The 16,246-nt window shown below is 40.3% G+C and overlaps 1 protein-coding gene across 2 annotated transcripts in view; it reads left to right on the forward strand.

The window, feature by feature from the left end:
* The window catches only part of CFLAR (CASP8 and FADD like apoptosis regulator), a 37,201-nt gene that overhangs the window by 10,532 nt on the left and 10,423 nt on the right, over positions 1–16,246 (forward strand). For both annotated transcript variants that reach the window (XR_010910165.1, XM_060783302.2), the window contains exons 3-9: positions 177–610; positions 1,285–1,396; positions 4,694–4,829; positions 6,054–6,130; positions 9,042–9,081; positions 10,065–10,114; positions 11,132–11,207. Coding sequence is in view for 1 of the 2 variants with exons in the window: in XM_060783302.2 (XP_060639285.2) it covers positions 315–610; positions 1,285–1,396; positions 4,694–4,829; positions 6,054–6,130; positions 9,042–9,081; positions 10,065–10,114; positions 11,132–11,207 (787 nt within the window). In the remaining variant the exon portion in view is untranslated. The remainder of the gene's footprint in view (positions 1–176; positions 611–1,284; positions 1,397–4,693; positions 4,830–6,053; positions 6,131–9,041; positions 9,082–10,064; positions 10,115–11,131; positions 11,208–16,246) is intronic.

Consider the following 16,246-nt stretch of genomic DNA (forward strand, 5'->3'; position numbering starts at 1 on the left):
CATTTTTCATTCATCCTGAGTCTTGTGTAATGCTATATCTGAACATATGTGATTTAGTTTCTGAGTTTGACCTAAAAATAGCAGTGAACGTAATTTCAAGGTAAGCGTTCGCATTGAACTTAGTAGATTCACTGCCACATAGTGTAATCTACATTTCTAACGCTTCCTCTTTGTAGAAAGTTTCTTGCCCGATAAAAAACCCAAGGCAAAGACCTTGCAGTCAGCAAGTGAAGGAAGATACCAGGAACAAAAGTGACAGCCCCTGTCCCCAACGTGGCTTTCCTGTTTAAGTCCAAAAGGAACAGTGGCTTGGGATGACTGTTTACCGGATGCCCGTCAGGCTTCTTCATCAGATTGAGCAGGAACTTGATGCAGAAGAAAAGGAAACCATGGTCTTCTTGTGCCAAGATCTTGTTCCTAACCTTCCTGGGCTGGATGTTCAGGGGCTCTTGGTGGCTCTGAATGAGAGGGAGATGCTGACTCCTTTCTGCTTGGCTGAACTGCTATACAGACTGAAGAGGTTTGACTTGCTAAAGAAGATCCTGGCAGTTGGGAGAACAACCGTGGAAGCTCATCTGGCCACACATCCTCCAATGTTACCAAAGTACAGGTAAGTTCAATGGGTAGTTTCTCTCTCCCATTTGGAATACATAAATAAATGCCTCCAGCTTGCCTGCTAGACACAAATTCAGGCCGATTCCATTATTTCCCATGTTCATCATAAAGAATCTTCAGATATTTTGAGAATTGGTTGGGGTTGCTTAGGAATTGTGATCCAACAATTTTTTTTTCCAATCCCTGATTAGGCCATGGCTCACTTCCAGGAATCACTGCTCATGTATGTCCTCTGCTTCTGCAAATGATGTTGCTGTTATTCCATTTTGACAAATTGGAACAAGGGAAGTTGGAAGGGGGTTATTGACTTCATGTTGGTTTGTGACCCTGATATTAATTACAGAGGTGGGTGTTCAAGCTGCAAAAACTAGAACCCGGATCTTTGTTTTGGCACTCATCTCAAATCTAGCATTAACAGTCTGCACAACTCATGGAGCCTTCCAGCAAGTATTCTAAGTTTTTTGCCATTAACTTAACATTGGTCCGCTTTATATTTATTTATTTATTTATTTATTTATTATGGTCGATGATCAGCACAAAAAAATGAATCCATATCTGTTTAAGGATGAAAAGGAATATGTGTTGAGAAAATAGAAGCACTTGGGCCAATCTGAAAATATGAATTCGCTGAAGCCGAATTAATTGCAGATTGTGACTATATGTTTGCAGAGTGTTGATGTCAGAAATCAATGAAGATCTGGACAAAGATGATTTGCATTCTCTTGGATTTCTTCTGATGAGTGAGCTTGGTGCATCCAATGTGAAGAAGGCAAAAGAAAAGGTAACTTCTCCACTGTAATTTCCCCATCATTTCTAAAATGAAATTCTTAGGTAGAATTCCTTGCATGTTACAATAAATGCACGTAAGAGGGAGTAGCAGGGTTGCAATGTTCATTGGTTCTTCAAGTGCCTTCTTTATTAAAAATTAATAATGTGTGATGTTAAAGATTAATAAGAAATGATGTGTTAATTTTATGGAGAGGACACTGATCCACATTCAAGTGCATTCATAATTAGTTGGCTACAAAGATCAAAGAATATATTAAGGATGTAGAATTGAGTGCCTTTGAGTACTTGCAGAATATTTTTCTGTATAACTGAATGCAGTCCTCATTCATTTTCAGTAGCATGATCTGCAACAATCAGTGGTAGAGCAAATGTTTTGCTCCTTTAACCCAAGGGTATATAATTTGGAGTAGATTTTAAAGGGATGACATAGGCACAGATAGAGGATATTATTATAATTCGTTGTATCTTTTGACACCAGAATAATACCTTCAGTCTTACTAAACTCCTTGAAGCAAGATGTGTAGAAAGTCAAATGGGCAAAGAGAGAGAGAGAGAGAGGAAAATAGGACCTGCCAAAGAAAGGAGGAAATACTTTCTTTGGAGGGTGATGATGATTCATTTATCGCACGCCTTTCGTCCAATAATGGGACTCAAGGTGGCTAAAAAAATATTTTAACTAAGAAAAATTGAAATAAATCAAAATCTATTATTAATAGAAGTGTAAATAAATAAAAACAATTAAATTTATGAAGTTTAAACATTAAAATGTTAAAAAAATCATTAAGAGATTATATATAAACCCTAAAAACATCAATGCACAGTATTAAAAATCCAACTGTAGTCAGTCTGTAAAAGTCTAATGGTGCAAACATGATTTGACTTGCCAATGGGAAAAAGAGCAAAGACTGGGGCAATCCTGGTCTTTCTCTGGAGGGAGTTCTAATGTCTGGGAGCAGCCACCAAAAGGCCCATTTCCTTGTTCCCACCAAATCAACCTCAGAAGTTCGTAAGACAGAAAGAAGGGCCTCCAGATAATTTTGGGGTTCTAATGGGCTCATAAGCGGAGATGTGGTGTATCCCAATGAATTCCAACACTCCAGAAACATTTAACCCCCTAAAATATGGGATTAACTTCAGTGAATTGGGAAATATAACAACTTAAGGTATGTTTGGGGGAAATGTATGTAATTGAGTCATATAAGTCATTATAATCATTTCCAAGTGCTGAGCATCTTTTACAAGTATAGTGAAAGATGTGGTATAGTCTTAGAATCCTAGAGTTGGAAGAGAACTTGTTGGCCATCCAGTCCAACCCCCTGCCAAGAAGCAGGAGAATCACATTCAAAACACCCCCAATAGATGGCCATCCAGCCTCTATTTAAAAGTCTCCAAAGAAGGAGCCTCCACTCCACTAAGTTTATTTATTGTTTAAACGGATTTTGATTGGGCATTTTCTACGTTTTGTACCATGGTCTGAAAATTTTCAGTGAAATGAGTTCTAAATCTAAATGGATTTCTTGTTGCATTATAAAAGGCTGCTTGAATAGGAGTTCAAAAAATATGGAAGCAGTGATTGCAAAGTGAGGTCATTTGAGGGGGAAGTAACAGGGGAAGTCCTTTCAATTCCCTATCTTACTTACATATTGCAGTGTATAACATAGACTTTCCCAGTGGCTGAGCAGGGGAAAGAAATGCAAATTATTGCTTCAAAGAATTACATTTTGTCAGCCTTGTTAAGGAAATTGTAGGGAACCTTTTGCAGCTTGAAGATGGAGTTCAGTAACAGAGAAGTTCTTGGTGTCATTCCATTGCTTGCATTCAGGAACAAAGATAGGATAAAAATGCTAGCACATTTTAGCTTAAAATTCTTACTTCTGATAACTAGACTTCAACAGAAATAGTTAAAACCCTTTAAAACATGTGAGTAGGGAATGAGACTGGGCAATACCTGAGAGATCATCAAGTGAGGAGACCTTATGGCCATGTATAAATATGTTTATTTGTCGTGTCAGGGCAACCAGTCAATTATATTACATTTCTAACAGAACAAAGCAAAGAAACAGGCAAAATACAAAATGTGTGAGTCTGGTAGTTGATTAAATGTCCTTTGACCAGTAACTGGCCACTTGGAGTGCTATAAATATGTGGAGTGTATAAATATGTGAAGGGAAGTCATAGCGAGGAGGGAGCAAGCTTGTTTTCTACTGTCCTGGAGACTAGGATGTGGAACAGTGGAGATTCCACCTGAACATGAGGAAGCTGTGAGACCATAAGAGCTGTTCAGCAGTGGAACTCTCTGCCCCGGAGTGTGATGGAAGCTCCTTTGGAGGCTTTTAAGCAGAGGCTGGATGGCCATCTGTCAGGGGTGCTTTGAATGTGATTTCCCTGCTTCTTGGCAGGGGGTTGGACTGGATGGCTCATGAGGTCTCTTCCAACTGTAGGAGTCTATGATTCAGTGGTGACATGGGAATAGAGGCCCTGTGGAGAAGTTTGAAGGACTGTAATGGGAACTGTTGGGGGAAATGGATTTGGCCTCAGAGCCTGAATGTCCCATCTGTGTTACCTCTTTTTCATGGAATGATTTGCCTGACGTCATGAAGGGTTTGCAGTGATCCTTTTGACTGTATTACCCATTATCCTTATATCTAGTAGACGCACTGTTGGGGAAGGATGTGATTATGGGTCTGAGATGATGAATCTAGCTGCATTTTTTTTTAAAGATAGCTGTACTATAATTTTCAGTGTAAAAAGGAAAGGGGGGTGGGGTGAAAGAAGAAGAATCTGATTTATTTAGCATGGATAAGAGCACTAGGAATTATCCACATTTCAATATATATATACGGTAGTATATATCAGATTCAGTGTTGCTGTTAGATTATTTTTCCACTTCACCCCCTTTGGCCTCCCTCTACCCTCAGTAAACTTGGAGTCAGACCTTGGCCAGCTGTGACTTTCCTGTGTTGTCTATTTGACACCAGAAGTTAATTTGTCTTGAAGTCAATTCAACATTGGTAAAATAGGAGATCCAAACATCTCTTTTAAGGATTAACGTGGGACTAGGGTGGCAAGATGTGGATAGGGGAACAAATGAATTCACTAATGTAGGAAACACAGGAAACACCCCCTCTGTTGTCCCCTTCAAGTACATGGAAATGTAAACAAAATATGTTTTTGAATTCCCAGATAGCTTAAATTAAAACCTCTTTATATTTTGCTCTCTTTCTCTCTTGTTTACCACTCAGTTTCACATAAGTCTGTTGTTTAATGCACGGGTTTTGACTTTTTCTAGAGTTTCTTGACAATTATAAATGACCTTGAGAAGCTAGATCTGGTGTCACCAAATCAACTGGATTTGATAGAAAATTGCTTCTTACACATTCACAGGAAGGACTTGGCAAAAAAAATCCAGAAGTTCAAACAGGAAGGTAAGATGTTCTTGCTTTACTATTTGGTTTTCTTGGCTGGTTCCCCTGGGCAAAGTTCCTAGGCCTCCATAAGTGGGGAAATCACCTTGCATATCTCATGTTGACATGAACTCTTACTTGGGAGTATTATTGAATACAGCCAGGCTCTCTAAATGAATACACAGCTAGTAATAATACTGTATATTGCTAGTAATGAATGTATCATTCTGTGACGAACACTGTTAAATTGCTGTGCTTTTTCCAGATCTGTAAATTTTATAGTGCTGAAACTAGAGAGTCATCCAGCCTTTCCACAGCACCACCAACTTCTTACCATCAAAAACTTGTGTCAAAATACCACTACATAAGCATTGGCTCCCAACCTTTGGCCCTCCAGGGGTTTGGTACTTCAACTCCAAGAAATCCTTGCTAGATTAGCCAACTATCAAGAATTCTGGGAGCTGAGGTCCAAAACACCTAGAGGACCAAAGACTGGGAGCCACTGGAGTAGTATGAATTGTCAGAACGAAAACTGGAGAGGACTCCTGTGTCTTTAGTTGCTTGTGTAAAAGTGGAACTATCAGCAGGTGCTTCTTGTCATGCAAAGAATGCTTTATGAAGTTTCCCCCATCTACAGAACCAGTAGGAGTACAGAAATCATTTCCACTTTTCATTCTGGGATTTCCAGTGTTCATTCTCAGTATTAGTGGTACCACAGTTCAGAGGTTCACCCCGTAACACTGTTAAAATCATAAGAAGGAAGCTTAGCAGGGATTTACCTGCTGGCTTCATCCCTTCCGTCCCCTGTTCCATATTTTGATTATGGTAGTACATACTATAGAATAGCACTGGAGGGTCTAAATAGGCTCACAAACACTTTTGGGGTGGTATTTTTGGAGTGTGGGTAATTGAGGATATCAAATAAATGGATAAATGGCTAATACTATATTGTGAGACTATAACTCTTGCGTTTTTAAAAAACTTTTTAAAGGTTATATTATGTTTCAGGATTTGGCATGGGGTCTCTTTTTCAGTGAAAATATTAAGAATGTTCTCCGCAGGGGTGGGTAGTATTTCCTGTCCTGGCTAGGTTTGTAGAATTTCTTGCCTGGAAACATCTGAAGGACCAGATGTTCCATAATCGGTGCAGATGTCAAAGATGACATGGAGGTCAAGTAGGAAGGCATTAGCTCTAGGGAATGACTGCCTTCGTGGTGTTTCTGAGAGCCTCCGTTTAATTTTCAGCTCTGGTGCATCCGCCCATCTGTGCAAACACCCTGCAGGCAACATTTCCTAAGCTGTCCCTTGCTGACCCTCAAGTGGTAAGTGCAGGACAATTCCAGATACTGAAATTGTTCCCAAACATGGTTTCAAGATAAAGGATTTTTCCAAGCACAGAATATCAATATATTGAGGAAAAAGCCACAAATGATTGTGAATTGACCAAATGACTATATTAAGACTTTTCTAACTCTATTCAACATAACGTAGCCATCTTGATTCTCTGTCAGAAATTTCATTAAATCTCTAGAGCAGTGGTTCTCATCCTGTGGATCCCCAGGTATTTTGGCCTACAACGCCCAGAAATCCCAACCAGTTTACCAGCTATTAGGATTTCTGGGAGTTGACGGCCAAAACATCTGGGGACACACAGTTTGAGAACCACTGCTCTAGATATTGATGGAGCGCAGTTCCTGTCATTCATCACCCTCCCAATAGTCGATCTGGAGACTACAGATGCCCCTAAAGCACTTGTGCCCCTCCAAGTGTTTGGGACTTCAGCTCCCAGAATTCCTGGCCATTGGACAAGCTGGTTAAGTCTTCTGGGAGTTGGAATCGCAAACACCTAGAGGGCCACACGTTTGACACCTCTGCTCTAAAGGATCGGTTCCATCCCATATTTTGAAAGATAGGAATTTCCCCACCTTTTTAATGCCTACCACCAGCAAGTTGTCACCCAGCATGCAACAAGGCCAACAGTTCATGAGGTATCAGACACACTTTTCCTGCATAGCAGGTCTTTCTCTCAAGATTAGAGACAGAACTGAGAAATGAGTATTCAGATAAATATTCCAACCTTGTGACAAGATCCTTTATTAAAGAGATTTCCAACCTTTGGCCCTCTATGTCTATGGAACTTCAAGCCCCAGAAGCTCCAGCCGTTTTGGCCAACTCTTGAGATTTCTGGGAGAAGAAGTCCAAAACACGTGGAGGATCAAATATTAGGATCCTTTGTGTTGGTGCCTTAAATATCACTGTCAAGAGTGTTTTCTGTAATGCCTGTACAGAAAACACAGGAGGGCCTGTAGGCCACAGACAAGCCCACTCTTTCTCCTGCTTCTTCTCCACTGTATTCCTCTTAAGCTCCTTCTACAGTTTCATATAATCCAGATTATCAAAGCAGATGATCCAAGTCTACACTGTTATATAATCCAGTTCAAAACAAATAATCTAGATTTTATATGCCAGTGTAGAATGTGCCTTAGACTAGAGAAAAACTGTTTTAAAAACAGTGGAGAACTCTGTATATGTACCAGACATAGGCTGGCACCCTTTCAGTAAACTCAAAATAGCCTACTAAAGGCTCTAATTAGGCTATTTTGAAGGATGCGTGTTTATTTTAATCTTATATCGTTAATGTATTCATATGTTTTATGTAATTATGATGTTGTTGTTTATTGCATGTGTTTTTTTATTTTATTTTGTTGTAATCTGTTGATTGGGCTTGGCCTCGTGTAAGCCGCCCTGAGTCCCCATTGGGGAGATGGTGGCGGGGTATAAATAAAGATGATGGTGATGATGATTATGATTATTATTAAGGATCTTGGCTCGTTGTTCCTAGTGATTCACATACACACTGCCCCTTTTCCACTGCTGATGAGAGTTACAAAAGAATGGACTGTTTATGGGATTGCCACTGTGATGTGCACACATATACAGTCCTGAAAGCAATATCTGTTTGTATCTGGGGGCTAAAAGCCTTGCCCATCCTAGCTTTAGTTAATATTCCTGTACATCTTTAAAAGATAGACAGATTTGTTGTGTAAAGATAGGAAGATTCTTTCAGCCTAGAATTTCAGGGAAGCTGGAGGTGTGTGCATTGTTGAGTGGGAGGTAAAGGTGAGGCCAAAATGCCATCCAGTAACAAAGCCTGAAGAGAGGCATTTCACATTTTAGAAGTGAAAGGGGGGGAGTAAATGGTGTCACAGATAAAAGGGCATGGACATTTGGGAACTTTAGAGGGCCAGACTTAAACTGTGGGAGGGCCAGATCTGGCCCCAGAGCCTGAGGTTCCCTATCTCTTCTCTATAGGGCATCAGGATACAAATACAAGAATTTTTGTGTGTATGTGTGTGTCAGGAGCAACTTGATAAACTGCAAGTCGCTTCTGGTGTGAGAGAATTGGCCATCCAGACGTTGCCCAGATGTTTTTGATGTGCTACCATCCTTGTGGGAGGTTTCTCTCATGTCCCCGCATGGGGAGCTGGAGCTGATAGATGGAGCTCATCCGTGCTCTCTCCAGATTCGAACCTGCGACCTGTCAGTCTTCAGTCCTGCAGCACAGGGGTTTAACCCACTGCGCCACCAGGGGCTCCAATACAAGAATACACCTTCTGGATGGGACCAAAGGCTTATTTAGACAAGCATCTCATTTCTGGTAGTGTTTGAACAGGTGCTAGAAATAGAGCATTGCCACATCCTCTTCTAGCGAGTTTCATGCATATATTGTAAGTGGTAAAGTCTTTTGTTTCCTCAGTTCAGAGTCTACTCAGATTCAAATCTGTTGCATGATCCTTAGTTATAGAAGGAAGGAGAAAGGAAAAGAGAGAAATCTCTGACTTGTCTTCCCACTGTTCGAATAATTAATTAAACCACCATCAACCCCTACACACCTTCCTTTATTTAAAATAAACTTTTAAAAATATTATTTCCTCTTAGGGAAGATTTTTTCCATGATCACTTTCATTACCTTATTCTGCTTCTTTTCCAGTTCTGTAATAATAGTTTTAGAGATGGAGTGGTTGAAATTGTTGTCTCCATAATGTTGTTTCATATTAAGGCCATTGTTACACTTGGCTGTTAATGTTTTCAGTCACTTTCCTATTAATCATCAGCTCAAGAACTTTGTGCCTTCATTGCCAACACACTCCCTTGAGTCTTCAAAAGGCCATAGTGGTACATTATTAGTGAAAAATAATGATTTTATGTCTTTTTAAATAAATCTATTTGCAGAACAAAGGAAAGGCGCTCAATGGAGCCGGTGTGGTTCAAGGTAAGGTATATCAGTCCTTACAGCAATGGTGGAGAATCTATTCCCACCAAGATGTTGACAAATAGCTCTTTTCGTTATCTCTTGTTACCAGCCATGGTGGTAGGAGCTGATAATTGTTAGAATCTGACAACTTTGGAAGGGTCACGTGATCCCCAACCAATCCTTCATACATTTACCTCTGAACCTAATTGGATCTGCCACTGAACTTAATAGGAGTTACTTTTGAGCAGCATTTGCAAGTCTATCGAAGTTAATGAAGGTATTTTTTTCTTTTAACAGAAAATTGGGTGCCAGAGGTAAAAATAATACAGAAAGAGTAGGAATCAATTCCCACAGCTCAAAAAAGAAGGGCAATTCAGCATGTTTTATCAAAGTATTTATCCAAAGCTAACAGTGTGCCCATGTGAAATGAAACGATCAGGGCAAGTAAGCATTGCATAAGTAAACAAAAACCTCCTAAAGGCCACTTGAAAGTTTCTCCCACAGTGTAGGCAAGGATATTTTTTTTACTTTCACCATACTTTTCATTTTTATAATGGTTTTGATTTTGGTGGCTGTATTTATGAATCTGCTAGGAGAGCTGCTGGTGTGCCAGGCTTGTTTGCTTTCCCCTTTTCTCTATGGCCTCTTCTACACTGCCATATACAATCCAAATTATGTGCTTTGAACTGGATTATATGGCAGTCTACATATAATCCAGTTCAAAGCAGAAAATGTGGATTATCTACTTTTATAGTCTGGATTATATGGCAGTGTAGAAGGGGCCATAGAGTAAGGTTGCTAAATTGGATTTGGACAGGGTACCTGTAACTTTAATCCATAACTGATTTTAGAGCAGAATAGGATACCATAAAATTGCATCCAGGCTGCTTTAGTATCCCATATACTATCTAAAATGTTTGTGTTTTAAAACTGCCTAAAACTGATGCTGTGGGGGATTACAAGTATACTGCTAATAACAACATTGCATTTTTTGTCTTCAGCTGAACCCATTCACATATCGATACCAGAAACAGGAGGATCTGCCATGCAGGTATTGTATTATATCCTTTCATGCTACCATGCAGTCCTCTTTTGTTTAAAGTAGAAATCCATTAAAATGCAATTAATGTTATGACATGGTCGGAGAATTTATGACCATCCAGATGTTGCTTGACAGCAACTTTCATCAGCTTCAGGCAACATAACCAGTGGTGAAGAATGATGGGAACTGCAGTTCAGCAACATCTGGTGGGCCACACATTTTAATTCCTGATCTTAAAGACATTTCTTTGAACATCGAAATGTGTTTTAACCTCATGGAGTATACACAAGTCATAAAGCAACTAATTAGTTTCTCGATGTTTTCATAGTTTTTGGTGCTCTTAAAATGAGGGTGCCTTCCATTTGTTGGTGATCTGAAACATTTTCATTTTCACTAGCCGAGGGGAGGGGCTTGCAAATGGAAGTGGGAACGACCATTTTCATCACCTTACATCTGCACATGCCTTTCAGTGTGTGTTGCAGAGTTTAGTATTCTCTTCCTCCCTCATGGTTTGGCTCCTATAGCCTCTGTGGACAGCCATTCCATGAATAACATCTGGCTATGGTACTTAGGCAGATGTGGAACGATGGCATCACCCATCAAGACCCTAGTAAATCTCAGAAAAAGAAGTCTGGCTATAGGGCATAGCCAGATGCGTCTCCAAGCTCCAATCCCAGCCAAAGAGTGGCCATTCGTGAGTTGGGAGTCATCACAACCAAACCACAAGCCTTAGTGTCCTAGAAGAATTCCACCAGGAGAATTCCTACACGTCGCTGGATAGTGTAGGATCTCAAGGCAGTGACTTCTCCTGATATCTCCTTTTACTTTATATAGTTGACAAGAGACACTAATTCCAAATATCTATTCCACTGCCAGTACTTCTGTTGCTAAAAGTTTTCTGTCATTCAGATGAAATAACTGAGTTACATAGTCTGGCAAGAAGACAGGGAAGTACTGTCAAGTGTAGAGAGAGCAAAAGGTAGGAGGAAGCCTGTGGGTCAGTTATATTTTTTGTTATCTTTGCAGGTGATTAGCAAGTACAAAATGCAGAGCCAGCCCTTAGGAGTGTGCCTGATTATAGATTGCATTGGGAATGATGGAGGTAAGTGTTGGGGAAAACTTAATTTCTCTGTACTATCAGCTTTCACTCACAACCTGGTTTATTCTAAATGAGTGGGACCACAGCACCCAACATTTAAGAAACCTAGGACATCAGTGGTTCCCAACCTTTTTTTTTTGACCAGGGACCACTCTTCAACATTAGTACCAAAAGGGTTACAAATCAGTTTTTTGTCAACTTTAGATTTGGTTTGGTTATTTGAGGTGCTGATTCAGAAAATTGCATTGGATAGGCCACATCAGCTCTAGTTTCTGATACAGAACATATGCCATCCATAGTCGCCATCTGCTCGCCCACAGAAAACCATATTTAATAATCTAGAGCTGATGTGGTAGTAGTACTCTTGTGTGGCTAGTCAGCCTCTCTCCTCCCGACATCTCCGTTGCCTCGGCACTATTCGAGGGTTTCGCGGGACCAGTCCGTCTCATTGCCATGTGGTTTTGAGTGACATTGTGGTAATGGTGAGGCCACAGACCATATTTTTGTTCTTGTGGACCACTAGTGGTCCATGGACCACAGGTTGGGAACCACTGCTTTAAATAAAGTAACTTACTGCCTAATTGACTCCTGTAGAAGACACAATCACCCAGTATATCATGAGTGCCAGCAGGAACTTTTAATACCTGTTTCTGTGAGTCAGGAAGAAGATGAGCTTTTATATTTATAATTTTTGTTAAACATTTATAGGGCCTTTTTTTTTCGGTACACACAGGGAAAATGGAAACTTAAGGTACAAAATAAATGGAAAAAAATAAAGGGGAGAATGTGAAGAATGGGGTTATTATTAGCAATTTAAACTTTACCCATCTCTAATATGTCACAGAGGAGTAGGGAAGGAATTGAGAGATAGGGAAAGAGGCAGTGTACAAAGTTATAATTATAATGTCTGTTTTTCATGATATAGCAGTGTAGATTTATATAACACAGTTCAAAGCAGATAATGTGGATTGTGTGCTTTGATCATCTGCATTGTATGGCAGTGTAGAAGGTGCCTGAATCATAAGTTTGATCCAGATTAGAATTGCCTGAGATAACCTTACTTGAACTTTCTTAATTGCTCATTCACATTTTAACTACTTTGCCAATTCTTGGGTAAAACAGGCTCTCCTCCATATTTGCAACTTCATGTGTGTCACTAGAGATTAGGGTTTTATTTTCAGGCTGATCTATCCAATGTGAAATAGTCTCTTAGCTTTGTAGTTAGAGCCTAAGGTTTCTTGTTTTTCTGTCCACATCCTTTTCTTCAGTGTGTTTGAAGGTCTTCCCGAGGGGTTTATTTTCTCTAAAAATAAACAATTCCGTTTTCTTTTCTTAAAAAAAAAATAAGGTCATGCAGATGCAAACCTTTCTAGAGAGTGCAACTAGACAATCATTTGCATAGTTTTTTTTTCTTTCTTGTGATCACTTTGAGAGAATCCCATGAGTCATTTACATAAGCAGAAACAAGAAAATAATCTCTTGAGGGCTTGAAACATGGCCTTGGAAACACCGGAGTAGCTAAAAATAACAAATGCAGAGTAAGAGAGGCTGGGGCTGCTTGGTGCCTTAGGGAGCTTTAATGCAGAGGGAGAAAGAGAAGATGATGAGCTTCTTTCTCTTGTTTCTTGTCCACAGCGACTGTGGAGACAAACATGTTGGTATGCACAGATGGCATGTATTGTCAGAATGTTTCTGTGTGGTTATTGTAAGAGTAGAGTTTACAAAAGTTTGCGTTAGTTGACTTGAAGGTTCTGTCACTCAGGTACTTGCAGAGATCGTAAGAGATTAAGTCCTAACTTTTCGAAACTGCACTTGAGGGGACATCTTCAAAATTCAGGAAGTCAGTTGCATTTACTTTTGACAGAAAAAGGGTAATGTCTGGGCAGAAAGAAAGAAGGGGAGCATTGCTTATCCTAAAGCGACAGAGTTATGAAGTTCCTCATAACAGAAGCATAACTGCATACCAATGGTAGATTTTCATTACTGGACTTGTCAAGAGAAGTGGAGTCTGCAACAGGATATTGTAGCTTTGGGAGCATTTCCTTTTCTACAGGATTCAAAATTTTTATCATTTAGTTCCTTTCATCACCATATTTCTCTTCTCCACTCCTCTAAAGTCAGAGCGTACTGAGGATTCAGTTTTCTGGAGCATCTTTTCCTCTCACAGGTTTTTCTACTTCTGCAAACTGTGGGGTTCCCTGTGGGATCATTGACCAGTTTCTCTTCTCTGTGATAGTACTGGTTTTTTTGTTATTGTGAAATAGCACCCGGGCAATTGAAATTGGTACAATGGGAGAAAACATGGAGGCAGTGCCAGACTTTGTATTTCTAGGTGCAAAGATTACTGCAGAAATCAGGAGACGCTTACTTCTTAGGAGGAGAGCAATGTCCAATCTTGATAAAATAGTGAAGAGTAGAGACATTGCACTGGCAACAAAGATCCACATAGTTAAAGCAATGATATTCCCCATAGTCACCTACGGATGTGAGAGCTGGACCATAAGGAAGACTGAGCGAAGGAAGATAGATGCTTTTGAGCTGTGAAATAGCACCTGGGCAATTGAAATTGGTACAATGGGAGAAAACGTGGAGACAGTGCCAGACTTTGTATTTCTAGGTGCAAAGATTACTGCAGAAATCAGGTGACGCTTACTTCTTAGGAGGAGAGCAATGTCCAATCTTGATAAAATAGTGAAGAGTAAGAGACATCGCACTGGCAACAAAGATCCGCATAGTTAAAGCAATGATATTCCCCATAGTCACCTACGGATGTGAGAGCTGGACCTTAGGGAAGGCTGAGCGAAGGAAGATAGATGCTTTTGAACTGTGGTGTTGGAGGAAAGTGCTGAGAGTGCCTTGGACTGCGAGAAGATCCAGCCAGTCCATACTTCAGGAAATACAACCCGAGTGCTCATTGGAGGGAAGGATAGTAGAGGCCAAGATGAAGTACTTTGGCAACACAATGAGAAGACAGGAAAGCTTGGAGAAGAGAATGATGCTGGTGAAAATGGAAGGAAAAAGGAAGAGGGGCTGACCAAGGACAAGATGGATGGATGGCATCCTTGAAGGGACTGGATTGACCTTGAAGGAGCTGGGGGTGGTGACAGCCGACAAGGAGCTCTGGAGTGGGCTAGTCCATGAGATCACGAAGAGTCTAGTGGAGCTAGTAAAAGGTACTTTTTGGCCTTCGAACTCCCAGAATCTCCCAGCTGGCATCATCCGTATTGTAGTCTAAAGAAGTAACTGTTTTCAAACTGTGCTCTAGTATTAGTGGTAAATAAGACACAAATGGGCTTTATCTCACGCTTTCTGCACTGCTTCGTTATCCTTTTGAGAATGGGTAGTAAAGAAATAGGAAATAGTCTAAAACAACCCCTAGATGTGCCTGAGGATGCTGTCATTTTACTGATTTTGTCAAAAGCCCCAAAGGCCTAATGCCTTTCAGATGAGACAAGCTAGTTGTGGACGCTTCAGATGCTATTAAGACTACATCTCCATTAGCTTTGACTTCCACATGTGCTTTCTACAACTGATGGGAGTTATGGGCCAAAACATCTGGAGGGCCACATTTCACACCTGGATCATACATAAGAGCATGTGGCTCAAGAGCGTAATCCAGGGAAGTGTAGGACTCAAGCTCCCATTCAGGAATGTTCCACAGAACAGTATGTTTGTCCAGAAATAGGCTTCACTTTTACTGGGGTTGATTCCCTAGGAGAGCAGTCTTGCTGTCTGATTTCATACCAAGTTCACTTGAAGGACATCCTATTAGAAGATTCATTTGCAAGATGGGACCATGATGGCACAGCTAACTTGTTTTAGAGCCCACGAATCTTTGGGAGGAAATTACTACTCATGGCCTCAGGAAAATAGAGCTGGATACAGTCCAAGTGGTTTCTTCAAGCGTGAAATAGGCTTCCTTCCCAGTCACCCACCATGGCAGCCTAGGGGAAATTTATATGATTTTTCTCTTTAAGTCAATAATCAAGAAAAAAATGCCAAAAAGCAGGAGGTTTTGAGTATTCCATATATATTACACACAGAAGAGAGATTCTTTTATGTAGAATATCTTAATGTATGTATCTGTCTGTGAATAGCTAGCTAGCTAGAGGAAAACAATGGAAAAGGTAAGAAATAATAATTCCTCAGCATGTCTTGCATTGTGTTAATAATCCCACAGGTAAACTTCTTTTATGTGAAGTTTTATGTCACCATTTATTTAGAAATCAGACTGCAGTGTTCGTACTGTGCTGCAGCTCCCATTTGAGTGTTGTGTGTGTGTGAACATGTGTGTGCACCCACTTGCCTGCCTGCCTGCTTCCCTCCAAGTCACTTGTTTTATGGTAACTTTATGAATTTTATAGCCCCCGGTGGCACAGAGGGTTAAATCGCTGAGTTGCGGAACATGCAAAAACATGCAAATATGAGATCAATAGGTATCGTTTTTATGATTGATAATTAATGTTGTTTTAATGTATTGTATTGGTATGATTTTATTCTGCTTTTATAATTGTAAGTATTGCGGCATCGAAGCACTGCCATTGTGAGCTGCAGGGGTGAGAAGAGTGGAGTAAAAATGATGTAAATAAATAATAAATAAAATAAGGTAACGGCACTCCATGTAGTCATGCCGACCACATGACCTTGGAGGTGTCTACGGACAATGCCGGCTATTTGGCTCAGAAATGAAGATGAGCACCCCCCCCTCCCCCAGAGTCAGTCACTAGACTTAATGACAAGGGGAAACCTTTACCTTTACTTATTATGAATTTTATAGGGTTTTCTTAGGCAAGGCCTATGCAGAGGATGGTTTTACAGTGAATGGGGTCAGTATTAATTATGCAATATTGCCCTCTGCTGGCTATGCCCACAGTTGCCTTGGAATGGCAAAACTGAAGAATTGACTTCATTTAGCAGCCAGTAAAACCAGAGACCAGGGCAAAGCTTTACCACCTCACCATTCAGGGAGAATCATCTTAGGAAAAAAAGGATGGTTGACCTACCCCACAGGTTGGACAAAGAACAGGCTGCTCTTCGGGGCT

The sequence above is a fragment of the Anolis sagrei genome, chromosome 1 (genome assembly GCF_037176765.1).
Source record: "Anolis sagrei isolate rAnoSag1 chromosome 1, rAnoSag1.mat, whole genome shotgun sequence".
NCBI classification, from domain to species: Eukaryota; Metazoa; Chordata; class Lepidosauria; order Squamata; family Dactyloidae; genus Anolis; species Anolis sagrei.